The sequence below is a fragment of the Hirundo rustica genome, chromosome 2 (assembly GCF_015227805.2).
Source record: "Hirundo rustica isolate bHirRus1 chromosome 2, bHirRus1.pri.v3, whole genome shotgun sequence".
In the NCBI taxonomy this organism is placed as follows: domain Eukaryota; kingdom Metazoa; phylum Chordata; class Aves; order Passeriformes; family Hirundinidae; genus Hirundo; species Hirundo rustica.
In genome coordinates, this window is record NC_053451.1 from 31,580,197 (window position 1) to 31,593,361 (window position 13,165).

The following is a 13,165-nucleotide window of genomic DNA, read 5'->3' on the forward strand; positions in this document are numbered from 1 at the left end:
AAGGCTACTCAGCCTCTTTCCTAAATATGTAATATTTAGGCTTTGTCCATTGAGAGGAAAGCTAATGTCTTTAGGAACACTTTGATGGGTGAAACAGTGGGTGTTAAGTCTTTGAAATGGGTCTTTATGTTCTCTACTGACTTAGGGCAGCAGGTTTGTTGCAGAGCCCAGAGAGCGTGGCTCCTGAAACAGACAGGGGTCTGCACAAGCCTCAGCTTCCGAGCTTTGGGGTAAAACAGTAGGTTCAAGGGGGGAATATGTGGTAGGTGGCTCAGAAGGCTGTACCTTCCCTGTACCTCAGCAATGGGGAAAGGGAGAGGGCAGCGTGCGGCCGGGAGCTCATGGTTAAAGGAGGCTGCGCCCTGAGAAACCTCGAGAGAGAGAGAGAAAACCCCGCGGGTGTGTGCCCCAGAGGACTCCCTCCCTTTATTCCAATGAAGCTGAAGAGCTCCTATGTCTCCTTTTTGGACAAAAAACCTCTGGCATTTGTGGATTTTCCTGACATCCACACAGAAGGAGGTTGGGCAGGGGCCACTCTGCAGTGGGAGATGATTCAGTTGAACCTGGGATTGTACAAGGGTGATGCACGGCCACTTCCAGAGTTGTGCCCTGGGTTTAACTTCACAGAATCACAGAATATTTTGGCTTGGAAGGAACCTAAAGGGTCATCTACTTCCAACACACAGCCACAGGCAGGGAGAACTTCCAATAGACCAGGCTGCTCTACCCAATCCAGCTTTGAACACTTCCAGGGACAGCACACCCACACCTTCGCTGCACGGCCTCTTGGAGGGTTTCACAACGTGCAAAGGCACAGCTGGAGAAGAGCCAAGAGGGGTGTTGTGTTTGTAGGGTTTTTTTTGCATGTTACCATTTCCCTGCACAGGACAGGACAGTAGACAGATAAGCACAAGTGCTGCAGATGCCTCACCCCAAGCAGAGCTGAGGCTTGGAGCTGAGATACAATACAGGTGCAAGAAGTATCATGGCACCGCTGGCAGCCAAAGCAACTAAAACCAACATGGCAAATCCCTCGATGGTGTAAAAAAAAGCAGAAACTATGAGAAAGTAATGAAAACCAGAGAGAATGTCTTGAACATGAACTCACTGGCAGTGAAAACCTTAAATGTACAAAGTATTTGGTTAGAGAAACATCCACAGTGATTAGTCTACCCGTTGCCCTAACAAGAACCACTCCATTTTGAACACCGCAAATATTCAAAGAATTCAAAAAGTGTCACTATACCCTTGGCTATCCTTGATGAAGGGGTTTTATTCTTCAGCTGACATTGAAGAAAGTTCAAAAACTACTGTCAAAAATAATAGTAGTAATAATTTAAAAAAATCCGTCTCTCTCTCCTCCGTTTTCAGTCAGCACTGGAATCCAAACCAGACCCCAACCTCAGAGCAACATTTTCTAGGGATGGTTATGTAGGGTTTAAAAGGTATAATTACTTACTGCAGAAATAAGTAACTACTATCCTTTGGGGAACATGATTCCAGAGAGGCAGAAAACAATCTACCTTTTCCTTAATTCATTACAGGAACTGTGGACACTTGGTCATTTGTCAGAGTTGTAGAATTTCGCATGAATTACAAATACAGCTGTGCAGCCACATTATCTGGTACATTTAATAGCGTTAAAATACTACTTCATTTGAGTAGCATGCCTCAGTTTGGTCATCTGGTCTACAAAAAAAGGGCAACTAGAAGAATATTAAAACCTATTTACAAAGTATCTGTGAAATGAGGAGATCAACAGGACATGGACAGATTAAAATTTGGTATCTGAGTGTGCAAGAGTTTGACAAAGCACCTCAGGACAAGTTTCCAGCTACACACAACGTCCTTAGTTGTGTGGGTGTCCCTTAAAAGCACAGTTTAGACAGGAGCTGAAATAATGCAAGAAATGCTCAAACAAAAAATAGCAAGTTTTTAATTTACAAATTCCATAGAGCAGTTACAACGCCCTCCTACACAGCAACCATCCCTTGTAATTTGCCACAGCAACTTCTATTGGAATACAAACCAAAATGGGAAAATCAGGCAGGTTTTCCCTCAGGACAGAAGTCTGGACCTCGTTAAGCTTCAGTTTATCCTCAGCCCTCCCTGTCACTGTGACAGTGCTTCTGATCAGAGGTATCCTCGTTGGGCAGTGCAGGAGTGTTGGACGAAGAGCTCCCACGTGGCGATGGCACACGTACGCTGTCTCGTGGATGGCCTTGTGACAACCCCTCACCATGGCAGGAATCCCCTCCAAGGGGTATCCTGGGACTGTGGTCCCAGCACTGTGGCTTTACTCAGCCTTTTGTCTGACAGAAATTCTCTCAGTCAAGACAGAGACGTAGAGTTTCAGCCAAGCGTATGTGATTCCCAGAGCACAGTACACAGAGGTCAGCAGCAGGGGGACAAAAGGGAAGTGCCGTTTCCAGGGGGTCAGGGGAAATATGATCTCACAGAAGATTTCCAAGGGCACTAGTTGAATGAGGTAGATTGTTTCAAGCCAGTTAAGTAGAGATTTCTCTCTCCTGTCAGACAATTTAAAAAACAGGTAGTGTTAAAATATATGTTAACTAAAAATAACTACTGTTTTTCAGTTATCCCAGTGCAAAGAGAATCTCCCATTAGATCACAACAATGGTTTAAATAACAAGTTAAAGAGTTTCAGTAGGAAAAAACCCACACTATATAACCAAGAGCATAGCTCAATGTCCTCATCAAGTTCCAAGATGCCTTTGAAGCCTAAGGAGAAACCTCATCAATTGCTCTCTTCACCTCACTCTTATCTCAGTGAACTGAGCAGCCCTTCATACAAAGACTTGCTCCACCAAAGTTGTTCTACAACCAAAGATTGGAAATGTCAGATTTTTTTAACCTCTTCCCCATAGCTTTCTGTAGGATGGACTTTCCTGTGAGCTGATCTCCTTTGCAAAGGACACTGATGGCAGGAGTTTACTGCAGGTAGTTTAAAGTGAATTTCATTTTTTGGCAAGTTAAGAACAAGAAACTCGCAAAAACTCCCTCTCTTAACAAAAACTATGCTCCTGTGGAGTTTTTTAGCTAGAGCTATTGAGACAGAATGACTGAATTCTTAAATAAAATCACCTACAGAAAGCAGGTGCCTGAAGCACTGAATACACATTTACAGTACTTCATTACAAACCCTTCATATTACAGCTTGGGTTTGCCGTGAAAAGTTTGGGAAACAGGGAAGTGGGGACTGTAGGGATTATAAGGATAAGCACTATCTTTGGCCAAGTGGTAGGAGATCCACAGGCTGTGAAACTACAAAGGACGACTTCGGCAATTGTGTGTTCTGCCAACCAAGTACTTGCGGCTTTGATGACAAATTACAGCTTGCAAATGAATGTTATTTACAACCTGTCCCTTCCACACATTAAAATACTAACTACTACTGCAAAAATCCACAGTACAATAAGATAATCAATCTGCAGACAAATCACTGTAGTAAATGCTAGAATACCAAACTAAATCCTTGGAGGTTACAGCATCACAACTCCAGGCTTTAACAGAGCATGAGGCAGGTGGGGATCTACAGACTCCTGGGACTAACTGGGCAGCTGTGACAATAACCAGGACGTGCTGCAATAATCCTATTTTAAGCACTGCCTCCTGAGAACAGAGGACGCAGCATCTTTTGACTAGTAACACCTTAATTTGACTCCTCAGCATCAGGTTTCTGTGCTGTTTGTCCCTTATGACAATGGCTGTTCCCAACACTAGAAGAAATGTTGTTGTTCCTGCCTTGAGATCAAATTTCTTTAATTACCTGAATAGAGATTTCAATGAAGAGAAGCTATAAACAGTAAACAGCAGCATAAGCAATATTTTAATTGGAAGTTCTGAAAAACAAAGAACATTATGTACTTTTAAAATTAATTATAAAAAGATTTTGCCATATACGTATTGTAGCATCTTTAAATCTTACTAGTCACATTTGCATTATCAGGCTTTATTTTCTCCAGACCTACATGTTTTACTGCTTAGGATATCTAAAAATAAGCAAAAATATTTACTAAAGCAAATGCCAAGCATTTGCAATACACTTACTTCAGTTATCTATAAATACACTGAACACATCAATTATAATTACTATTTGAGAGAGCACTATCAATAACATTTCCCTTTTCTAAAGAAATCACAAACAACTGGGAATTGACTAATGCACAAATGACAACCAAATTAAGACTATTGAGCGCTATGTTGCAAACTAGAAAAAAATTAACTAAGAGAAGAATATTTTACCTGCTGGTGTGAACAACAACGGAAAAAGTGAGAAATGCCCTGTTGTTGCCAGAATCAAGTAGATGCCAGCATCCTTGGCTCTCTGAATAGACAATAAGCTAAAAATGGCAATAATTTGTTATGCTTTTGTCTTTTAGCAAAGAAACCTAATTTCAGCAGAACACTATGCAATTCTGTGAAGACTGAAGAACAAGCCAAACAGCTTCCTAGTATCCCCATCCCTGCTAACACTGGACCTGTGATGAAGTCTCCTGCTTCCAAACCACGTGGCCTCAGAAGTAAAAACACAGGAGAAAAATCAGCCAGGAAAACCCTCCCTCAGAAAACCACACACCCAGCCGCTGAACAAAACTATCAGCAAGGCCCAGCACAAAACAAGAGCTTAAACATCACTAAATCTCTGAGGAAGGGAAATACCGTTTGTAGCAATACTGGTCAGGCAGCTTAGGAACTACAGCTTCACTTCTACCCTAGGCAGGCATGAAGGTCTTCTGGTAGGAACTGTGTATTGCTCTGGTCAAGCACACTGCAGAGAATCCCTCTCCTCAGCTGCCTCTTGAGCAAACTGTCCAGCATTTTAAAATATGAACCACAGCACTCATCAAGGTTTGAACTGTGCCCAAAATTAATTTACTTTAAGGGCACTACACTGTTACAGCTTAAGGCATCCTATAAAAGAGCTCCTCGTCTGAAATATACTGAAAACAAAGTGATTCCCTTTGAGGCTTCCTCAACAAGTGGCTGCAGGTTCCGTTTGGCTAACTGTTTTGTCCAAAATTCACTTACCTTAAAGGCAGAATAGCAAGGAGTATTGCTTTCTCATGCACGTGCCAGCCAAACATGAAGGAACTCAATGCACAAAGAACAAGGCACTGTAGAAAGCCCCTGGGCCCTTGAGGTTTAAACCAAAGACAGAAAACAGAGGGCTAGAAACAACAGGCAAAAACAGGACTTCAGTGAAAAGCTTGGCAATCCTGAAGACAAGCCATTGTCCAAAGAGATTTGTCAATGTTACTAAACACACTGCACCCAGGTTGTGCTTGTGTGGCACAAGCATTACACAGCACTGGAGGAAATCTATTTATTTGGATGTATGAGTAGAGCCTGAAGGATTTCTGTTGAAATATCAGGAGGGAAAAGTAGACTGAAAGACTACAGCCAACTCTCCCCTATTTGTGTTGCATGCAAAAATTGTCTTCCAACCAAAGCCACTAAACTCATTTTATCAGTCACTACATATCAGTAACAATCTATTTTTTGCCCTAGAATTAAAATTCATGTGAAGTGCATACTATCAACTAAAACCTCTGAGGGTCAAAACACATCAAATTACAGAAAATATTAGTTGTTCTTACCAAAATAGCTATGAAAGTACAGATTAATGTTGCCAGTGGAGTCACTGAAGGGAGGACAGTGTGCTGAAACTCTTGAACCAGCCCTCCTGTCATGGAGGCTTTAGGGATTTTTTTACCATCAAGAAAATTGCACTTTAACCCTGAAAACAAAACATAAAAAAGCACAAACTGATAAATGCTAATGAAGAAAATGAAGTAGCTGAACTAAGTGCATGGCCAAGTTTTTTCTTTAAATTTTAAAGGATGGCAGATGGAAGCGATTGATCTGTGACCTACTGCTGCTAACTTATAGACCAGATTATGTGGACAGCCATACGACTTACGGCAGTCTGAAAACACAATTTACTGCCTGCATTTCAAATGGGGAAGACTAAAATCCAGAGAGCTCTATCTGCAGACAGGCACCAAAAAGCAAGAGTAACATACTGACCTAGAATTGTCAGTGCTTTATCCATGGCATTATACAAAGCCCAGAAGTTGGGGGCCCAATAGGCATGGCAGAGACCTCGCTTGAAAGGGAAGAGCCGTGAAATGACTTGAGGCAGCTGACCCTACAGAAAACAAGAACACCAAAGAAATAGCCTCTTTAGATGAGACATGGTTTACATAACAAAATTTTCAAACTGTTCAGGGGAGTAACGTGTGAAAAAAGGTTTTTTACCAATACTAGGAAGGGTCCCAGTGAAAGAGCAGAAACAAGACAGACAATCAGTCCCAGAAGAGTTACATGAAGAAAGCTGAAACTTCTCCACTTCAGGGATCCATCTACAAGAAACAAAGGATTAAGGAAACAGTTTCTGTGGGAAGTGGAAAGGGAAACAAAGCATTCCCCACTGACAAGGAATTGCTAACACCTATCTAAGATGGGCACACAGCCTTTTATGTCAATATATTCAGTTCCTTCCTTCAACAGCTGGCATTTCTTTTGCCCACACTGCAGCTCCTGCATTACACAAGCTTTCAGTATTTTCCAAATTTACCTTCCCTGTTCACATGAGAAGTATCAGGCATTTTTACTTTCAATGGTAAAAAGTGGGGAGAAACTCAAAGAAGATATTCGACATAGCTTCTGATACTAATTGTTCCGTATCCAGAATAATTCTTTTGGCTTTCAAGTGCCACCTGCAGCTTGTTCATGTTGAACTCTTAAAGAAACAGGAACTGTACAAAACAAATCTATTTCAAAGATCTTTCAAGATCCTAATTCTGCTCTCAAGCAGAATTTTTGTCTGCAGAATTGTATCTGCAGGTCTTGAGTGCTCCCCTAATTTTACTGATTAACACAACTCCCCCCAAAAGCCAGCGAGGAAAACCCCACCCTACCTGCATTATTTGCAGTAAAGCAGTAGGATCGTAACAAATAAATGCCATATGCTGGGGCCACATATATGTAGATGTGTTTGAAATGCAGGAGAACAGCAAAAAGAAGAGCACCCTCCAAATACCTTTTCTGAAAGAAAACAAAATCAAACCTAAGCTCTTCTCTTTGTAGTCACTTTTAATGGTCCTCTGTTGTACTCCTAAGGTGATGGGACATTTATCGTAAGTATTAAAAAGAGTATTTACTTCAAATTACCAGTTCAGTAGTGTTATGTGTAACAGGCATGGACAAGGAAACCATCCTGTCACACAATCACCTCTTCACAGCTTCAGGAGTATGTTTTCTAAGGACTGGTGATTTGGAAGAAGATAAAATGCCAAGAAGTGATGCCACATTGCTCAGGGGTAACACTGCAGGTAGCTTTCTTATGGGGAACAGCAATGCTGCAGCATCAGTAAGCAATTATGGTGAGATTCCAGTTTTTCTCTCCCCTACAAACTCAATAAATAGACATCCAGCTTCACACAGCCACTGCCATTGCCCACATGAGCAGCCCACTGAAGTGAATTAATGCACCCAAAGTACACATGGCAACAAATAGACAAGAGCCACTTGGGTTTACCTGACACAGCCGAGCAACAGAAAGAAGCATCAGCCCAAAGAGGAAGCCATTGTACTGGAAGTGAATATCTGAACTTGAGTCAAGGAATAAAGCAAGATTTATTTACTACTATGTTTTCTGGAGAAGACTCAAAGTTATGAGGAATAAATTAAAATGGAATTTAAATCAAGAACACAGATCAACCTTACACTCACACTACACAGACACAAGTCTTTTTAACCTTACCTGTAAGTAGTGTTAGACACAAAATACACTAATGCTGGCATATCACCTTGATGAAATGAAACACAGCAATCTATGTAAGCATTGTACAACTTCTGTAACACAAACCAAAAAAAGGTTAAATCTCCACTTTAATTTGTAAGTCACTAGTTTCTGCCACCTATTGGTTAATGGATTGTGACAGTAGCCCTCATTTTCCTACCACTTGTAAGCAGGCAACACACACAAGAACTGTGACAGAGAAAATGAAGTCCCTCCTTTAAATGCTCACTGTGCCAAGACTGATTTGCACTAATTTCAATTTCCAGAGTTATTTTTATATAGGATATGGAACTGTTGGAGGGTATTCAGAGAAAGCCATGAAGATGCTCAGAAGACTGGAGCACCTCTGCTATGGAGACAGGTTCAGATAGTTGGGGTTATTTTAGCCTGGAAAAGGGAAGAGGCTGGGGAGAACTTGTAGCCCCTTTAGAAGGTGCTTTGAGAGCTGGACAGGGACTTTTGATAAGAGCGTGGAGTGAAAGGGCAAGGGGGAATGATTTTAAACTAAAAGAGGGGAGATTTAGATCCGCTGTTAGGAAGAAATTCTTTATTGTGAGAGTGATGAGGAAATGGCACAGGTTGCCCAGAGAAATTGTGGGTGCCTTATCCCTTGAAGTGTTCAAGGTCATGCTGAATGAGGCTTTGAGCAACATCATCTAATGGAAGGTGTCCCTGCCTAAGGCAGGGGGTTGGAACGAAATGATCTTTAAGGTCCCGTCCAACCCAAACCACTGTATGACTCTATGATAACTTTTTAAAAAGACTTCCTAATTCTCATGTAACGTTAACCAATTGAATAGAGTCTGAATCTTAAAGCACTTTGAAGATTTTCCTTGCCATGGGACAAACTTGGAACCACACCCAGAATACTTCTGTAGGCAGGGGGAGGAGGAACAGCCAGCAGGAACAGGCACATTGCTGCCAGACTGGTTGGTCCTCCTCCACTCCTGGCAAATCAGACCAAGAACTGACTCACTTCCATTTGGCTAAGAAGTAATTCTAATGAAAACAAAGTTATTTAACTAACCCCAGAAACAAACCCAGCGGCGTTACTTGCTATGACAGCAATAATATAGGATTGTGCCACACACTGTACCAGGTTGTTAAAAAAACAAAAAAACCACAAACAACCCACAATGGTTTGAAAGGATACGATCCACAATTAACAACCCAAAGTTCCACAAGAGCAGAACGGCGAGAATAAATGTTGGTTTTTCCAGGATATCCTTAGCAGCTCGTTTTCCATTTATACATCTGCAGCACCTAAACAAGAACAGAAGAAAACAGAAACTTTTATTGAAACATACAAGCAAAACCATTGTTGGTTTAAAGAGTTAAGAACTGCACTTACTCTGAAGTTAGCCATTTTACCAGGATGCAAGGCAATGATAAAACTCTTGCTAAATTCAAAGGCAGAGAGTATCATGAACAAAGTTTAGTAAAAAAAAGGATTTTCAATTTCACTAGCTGGGGTGTTTTCCACATGCTAAAGCTTACATTACATAAGAGCCTCAGGTTCAAGTCTTCCATTCAGTAAGTGTAAAGCTGTCACAGCCTGCTTTGCCATCTTGAGCAGTGTATTGCTACTTCTGGAGACAACACAGGAGTTGTATTTAAAGTCCTCAGCTGGACATGAACCTGTCCCTGGCTACCGCTGCCCCCTGCCATATTATGAGTTATTTCTGTTAGTTAAAAACAACTTACTACATCTCAGTGTGAAGCAATATGGTTGTTCATATGACTTCTGAAAGTAGTCTTAAATCACATTAAATCACTTAATCACAGATGATCTGTGTCAAAATACTATTAGTGCAACCTCTCGGCCATGAGAAGAACACCTCCCCCTAGACTGGGTTGCTCAAATCCCCATCCAACCTGGCTGGGAATTTTTCCAGGCAGAGGGCATTTACCACTTCTCTTGGCAAAATGACCCTGTGCAGACACCACCCCTGAGCCTTCAGCCTTATATACATACGACTGTGAGTCAAAACAATAAAACAATGCAAAGCTAGCCCATTTCAAATAAAGAAAGTAAATAAAGGAGCTTAGGCAGTGCTCCAATCAGAGAATTTCCTACACAGGTTTTGAGCAGAATGAATAAAATGACAGAAGACTCATAGCCTAATCATAAGTGGAGGCAATCTATTTCTCAGAACACCACCCTACTCTACACTTTAGGGATAAGGTAATAATTCTTCACAAAGTCAGGTCACGCCTGAAAGCATCCAATCCTAATTACATCAGGTTTGGAATAATCAGTTTATCCTCAAAAACACTGGAGCAACTTTGCATATTTGATCATACTACCTTTTGTGACAAGATTTCCTTTATGCTTCTACTGTAGAAGAACAGAGTAATAAGAAAAATAACAGGAAAAAAACTGTTCTGAGCACACCAGCTGTGCTGCAACTCCTACAAAATGAGTCCAGTGACAGAAGCAAACCCAAATACAACACATGAAACAGCAGCTGGTGTCTGAGTGCCTGCGAATCCATCACACATAGTAAAATTTTATCTCCAAGAAGAACACGTTATCTTGTGTTTAGCAGCATATCCCAAATTCTCCTTGAACAGATTCAAACAACTCTGGCATTTCCCTTCTTTCATAAGCTGATTTGTACAAACAGAACAAGCTCACATATGAAGGACTATCCAGTACCCCTAAAATTAGAACATTAAGACTTACTCATGAACAGCATATATGAAGAGGGTATCTGTAAAGATGACAGAAAGCCTTTGGAAGAAGACGGTTGCACGACTGGCGTAATTCAAGTTTTCAACAACCAACATCTGGGGGTCAAAGTACTTGGCAATGTGAGAAAGTGCGTATTCAAACCAGGCAAAAAATGGTGGATAATCCAGGGTCCATTCTGAGGTTGCCTAAAGACAAAATAAGATTACATAGTTTATAACAAACCAGGCTGTTTGAAGCCCTTCAGGTACAGCTCATTGCAGAAAACCAGCAGATGTGTTTTCTCTCAGTAACCTCTGTGTAACTCAAACCACTCCACAATCAGTAGCCAGCTCTGTGGTGCTTTAAGCTGTTCTCCTGCAGTACTGGTGGAGATGTGACATCTCCTGATTAGCAGGAAAAGATTAAAGAGCATTTTGTGTATCTGCACCTAACCAGTATGTAACTGTTTGCTATCTGTAATCAATTTACAGTAAAAGGGCCAATATTACAAAATCTCAGTAAAATAGTTTAGAGCCAATATTTGTCTATATTAGAGTCATCACCGATACAATCAGCCTTGCTCTGGCCCCAAAATTAGTTTCACTCATCAGTTAAGAAGTCTTAACTCTCACACAACCGTATCAAGATCAAATGGCATTTGTGACCTCTTCCCACAAGGACAGTAGGTGTTACGTCCTCACCAAGAATTAACTCCTTGGCTGTGGAAAGAGGAGAGGAGTAGGGATGAACAGAGCAGGTTGGGATAGAGTGTATTTTTCAGTGAGCATGTTCCCAAATGCTTATGCTGTATTGATGAAAGGCATCCTATGTTCTGGCACAGGGTTAATGCTGGCATTATAAAAGTTTGTTTGTAAAACAGTCCTTGGATCAGCCCTACAAAGTCTGACCTGCACAAATAATTTACTTTTTTGGAGTACTTTACTTATGTGGAGTACTAGACACTACCGTATCTATCTGTGTACTCCAGCAGATATCAGGAGACAGATTAAAACCCAATTAGGTAGGCTGAGACTATGACAAACCTAAAGGTGATTCGTCTAGATTAAAATCAATGCATTCTACTAGCACACCAGCAAAGGCCCAAAGCTTTAATACAGTGATTGACTTCATAATGGATAGATGTATCTACCCATTAGTATGATTCACTCTTTATTCTGGTAACTGTGTATCACCAACGAGAGGAGCAGGCACCAGCAATTTAAGAGCAGAATGCAACTTGCTCTTGTGCTATTCAGCCTTCCCAATAACCCACGTGCCTTAATTGCTTTTCCCATTCCGCCTCTGTATGTACATGCAGCTTCCCCAACTAATTTTCATTTTTTAGCTAAATGCTACACATGGCCAGCAAATTGTGACCAGCACCTTTTTGTCCCACTACATGAGAATCACCAACCATCTCTTCCAGCATTCGCAAGGTCTGTCATACCCAACGTGCTTGTAATTTACATTCAGCTAAAAAACACCCCAAACAGGTCCTTACCTCGTAGTACCACTGAGAGAGGGGCAAGCTGTGGGTGATGGCAAGCCAGTTCCTATGGACTTCAAAATCTGTGGAGTAACTACAGAAGGCGCACGTTAAGTGTCACATACATGCATATGCACTTAAATGGGAAAAATTTCAGAGCACATCACCACATAGAGGTAAGAAGGAAGCCTCTATCAGCTCTAGGACATCACTGTGATCAAGTAACATCGATATTGCTCAAGAACTTTGTGTCACAGATGTATCATAGAATGCCTGGATTGGGGAAAAACCCTGAAGACCGTCTCAATTCCAACCATCCTGCCACGGGCAGGGACACCTCCCACTAGAGCAGGTTGCTCAAAGCCCCATCCAACCTGGCCTAGAACACTCCCCAGGGTCGGGGTATGCTCAGCTTCTCTGGGCAGCCTGTGCCAGTGTCTCACCAACCTCACAGTGAAGATTCTTCTCCTGACATCTGATCTAAATCTCCCATTTTATTTAGTTTAAAACCATTCCTCCTTGTTTTATGACTGACCACGTAAAAAGTCACTAATACAGGTACTCATAGGGCAAAAACTATTTACAGCTTGGCTTTTTCGGACAATTAATGCGAAATTCCAAGTTCTAACTGAAGTTTAACAGCGATTTGGGGCTTTTTTCAGTACAAAAACTTTTAAATTACAAAGCACTAATGTTTCGGCACACTTAACGGCCTTCCCGAACAGCCGGAACAGGCCACAAGAGCTTCCGAAGGAGAAAGCAGAGCTGTGCCACGTGGCGGGGGCAGCGCCGCCTCGCTTCCCTCACGAACGCGGGCGTCACTTGGACCTTCAGGGCCCCCTCAGGACCGCGGCGCCACGCTGCCCGCGGCCGGCCGCCCTCGGGGGCTCGCGGCAGCCCTGCGCCGCCCACCCTCATTCCGCCCCGTCCCCGCCCGTCCCGTCCCGCAGGGAAGCTCCTTACTAGGCGGGGATGAGGAGGCACTTGAGGAAGGACACGCCGAGCGCCAGCGCGCGGAACCAGCCGCGGCCGCCCGCCGCCATGGCGCGCGCCCCCCGGCCCCGCGCCGCCTCGCGCATGCGCCGCGCCCGCCGCCCGGCTTCGGTTTGAAGCGCGCGCGCCCGCCCCGCCCGCCGCGCCGGGAGCGCGGCTGCGCATGCGCGGGAAGGGGCGGAGC

At 42.7% G+C, this 13,165-nt stretch overlaps 1 protein-coding gene across 1 annotated transcript; it reads right to left on the reverse strand.

Annotated features, from left to right (window-relative positions):
- Window positions 1-1,913: 1,913 nt before the first annotated feature.
- ALG8 (ALG8 alpha-1,3-glucosyltransferase) lies at window positions 1,914-13,048 on the reverse strand. Its single transcript, XM_040056085.1, has 13 exons — window positions 12,952-13,048; window positions 12,004-12,082; window positions 10,515-10,708; window positions 8,982-9,091; window positions 7,565-7,632; window positions 6,945-7,071; window positions 6,283-6,386; window positions 6,052-6,172; window positions 5,622-5,761; window positions 5,053-5,192; window positions 4,267-4,364; window positions 3,791-3,863; window positions 1,914-2,528 (listed from the first exon to the last, which is right to left on the reverse strand). Exons 1-13 carry the CDS (start codon window positions 13,029-13,031, stop codon window positions 2,297-2,299), a joined length of 1,566 nt encoding a protein of 521 aa, XP_039912019.1. The 5' UTR covers window positions 13,032-13,048; the 3' UTR covers window positions 1,914-2,296.
- Window positions 13,049-13,165: the final 117 nt, after the last annotated feature.

What these genes read in the sequence shown, in the direction of transcription:
- ALG8 (XM_040056085.1), bottom strand. Translation starts at nt 13,031, where the DNA reads ATGGCGGCGGGCGGCCGCGGCTGGTTCCGCGCGCTGGCGCTCGGCGTG. An exon ending in TCTCTCAGTGGTACTACGAG is followed by an intron (nt 10,709 to 12,003) that starts GTAAGGACCTGT and finishes TTTTGTCTTTAG; the next exon opens with GCAACCTCAGAATGGACCCT. An exon ending in TGGGACCCTTCCTAGTATTG is followed by an intron (nt 6,173 to 6,282) that starts GTAAAAAACCTT and finishes TGTTTTCTGTAG; the next exon opens with GGTCAGCTGCCTCAAGTCAT.